This window comes from Alligator sinensis, unplaced genomic scaffold (genome assembly GCF_000455745.1).
Source record: "Alligator sinensis unplaced genomic scaffold, ASM45574v1 scaffold1625_1, whole genome shotgun sequence".
In the NCBI taxonomy this organism is placed as follows: Eukaryota; Metazoa; Chordata; order Crocodylia; family Alligatoridae; genus Alligator; species Alligator sinensis.
Window position 1 is genome coordinate 64788 of NW_005843507.1, and position 2440 is coordinate 67227.

General features: G+C 51.2%; 1 protein-coding gene across 1 annotated transcript in view; it reads right to left on the reverse strand.

Annotated features, from left to right (window-relative positions):
• Positions 1–2440, reverse strand: part of LOC102378029 (E3 ubiquitin-protein ligase TRIM39-like) — a 23126-nt gene that overhangs the window by 4558 nt on the left and 16128 nt on the right. Inside the window, exons 3-4 of the mRNA XM_025195430.1 lie at positions 846–1076; positions 30–52 (exon numbers count right to left, since the gene is read on the reverse strand). Coding sequence (XP_025051215.1) covers positions 30–52; positions 846–1076 — 254 coding nt within the window. The remainder of the gene's footprint in view (positions 1–29; positions 53–845; positions 1077–2440) is intronic.

A 2440-nucleotide genomic window follows, 5' to 3' on the forward strand; every position in this document is an offset into this window, starting at 1 on the left:
ACTGGGAGGGGGAAGGGGAAGATACACACCTGTCCAAGGTCCTTTTCACATCCTAGAAAGGGAAAAAGGTGGGTAGAAGTGAATATTCCCTTGCTGGGTGAATCCATCTGTGCCAAAGTTTAGTGAGTTTATGACCTGTCTGTTCTATGGGCATCATTGTTTTCAGTGTGAAAATCCTTAGGTCTGTCTCTGCCTGGTGCACTTGGATGCAGCCGAGGGGGATGAGCCATTTCTCTGCTATCACCTCTGTCTCAGCATTACTTTGCTCTGAACATTTTCTCAGCTACCTCCAGATTTCCTGACTTGTCCTTTGCAGCTGCTGACAGACATGAGAAAACCAAATAAACTGCTTTACTGGAAGAGGCCGAACGTTAGTTGGACCCGGCTCCATCGAATGTTAGTTGGACCCAGCTCCATAGCATCTCTCTAGATCACACGGTTTATTAAGGCTTTTTGCGGCTTTAATCTAAAGTTGATTCAACCAGCTATCAGATAAAAGTTCCAAAAAATCCCTGCTGAAGTGCCCAATCTATACAGATATTGGGCAAGCCATGTCCAACTATTGTGCTACCATTTCTGGACATGTGCTGGGCTTGGCGGAGGGGCACACTGACCTTAAAGTCAATCCCTTTGTTTTCATTTCTGTAGGCAGCTTTTATGTTCAATAACTTCGGGCTTCTCCCAAATCAGAATTTCCTCCCAGTACAGACTGCTAGATCTCTAGGATGATGGAAACTCTTGTCTGAGTCTTGGCTCAGTTTCCACCACTTCTTGGGGCAGGCCGAGGGCTACTTTGTGCCAGACGGCAGCAGCATTGAGGGGCCGGATCAGCAGCACACGCTCACCTTCAGCAGCTCAGCAGGTGTCTGCCGGCTCTTCTCCTCTATCTCCGAGATCAGCGTGCGCAGAGAGGAGCTTTGCCGGGAGAGTTGGGCTACGTTCGCCTCCAGGCTCCGCAGAGTCTCCCTCTCCTCCTCCTCCAGTCTCTGCAGAAGCCGCTGCTCCTCCTCGCTCACAAAGCGACGCAGCTTCTCACACTCAGACTTGATTCCCTCTCTCTGTCGCTTTACCTTGTTCTTCCAGAACAAGTAGTAAAAACAAGTGTGAGCTGAGATCTCCACTTTCAACTTTGCTTTGACAGAGGGAAGGCATGAAGTCAGTGTGTGCAGCGTTGGCAGAGGGAAGGCATGAAGTCAGTGTGTGCAGCCCTTTGTCACTAGCTATACTCTCACCAGATATATAATGCACACATTAGATATAGTGATGCACTATCTAGAGAAAGGATCACACAGTCACTCGATGTCAAAGAGCACCTCACATCATGAAGGATTCGCTGCAGGGTAGAGGAGGGTCGGGCAGAGACACTATGGGTCAAACTACAAGGGGGCGTGGTGAAAGGGACCTTACGGTGGGTGTCTTCCGACCAGGGGGAAGAGCTGGACCAAGACTTCTCCAGTCAACTTATGGAGGTGGTTAGGTCAAGGGATGTTATTGTCATTGGTGACCTAAACTACCCAGACATTTGCTGGGAGGAGCAGACAGCCAGGTCTGACCGCTCGCGTAGGTTCCTGGCTGTATTACAGGACCGTCACCTTATCCAGGAGGTGCACAGCCCCACTAGGGTAACGCCTTGCTGGACCTGGTCCTGGCCACGGGGGATGACCGGGTGAGGGGACTGCAGGTCCTTGACCACCTGGGCAAGAGCGATCATCACCTGCTGCATTTCACTATCCAACGCAGGGTGTCCAGGGCTCACACCAAGGCTAAAGCCCTTGACTTCAGATGAGCTTAGGGGACTTCAATGAGCTTAGGAGACTAGTGGGGGAGGCACTGAGGGCCCAGAAGGTAGAGGAGATGGGAGCCCACGAGGGATGGTCATACTTTAAGGGGCGATCCTCCAGGCCCAAAGGGTAACAGTCCCTGAGAAAAGCCAGGGGGGTAAGAGTGCTCAGAAACCCCCTTGGCCCAGCAATGGCATTCAGCAATGTCTGAGGACTAAAAGGGGGGCATACAACCAGTGGAAGGGAGGAGCTATCACCAAGGAGGAGTACTCCTCCGCGGCCCGGGAGTGTAGGAGGGCTATGAGGAAGGCCAAGGCAGAGATGGAGCTCAGGCTAGCGTCCAAGATTAAGGACAACAAAAAGTCCTTTTTCAAGTACATTGGGAGAAAGAAGAGGGCACCAGGCAATGTAGGGCCCCTGCGAGATGTAAATGGTAATCTTGTGGCTATGCCAGACAAGAAAGCTGATATTTTAAACAGTTTCTTTGCCTCTGTTTTCTTGAACAGGGACCGGGACACCCCACCTACTAGAGGTAGGGACAATCTCAGGGATAGCTCTATCAAGCCTTCAGTCAGCAGAGATGTAGTTAGGGATCTTCTGGAAGGGCTGGACATCTTTAAATCTGCAGGTCCAGATGCCCTCCACCCAAGGGTGTTGAG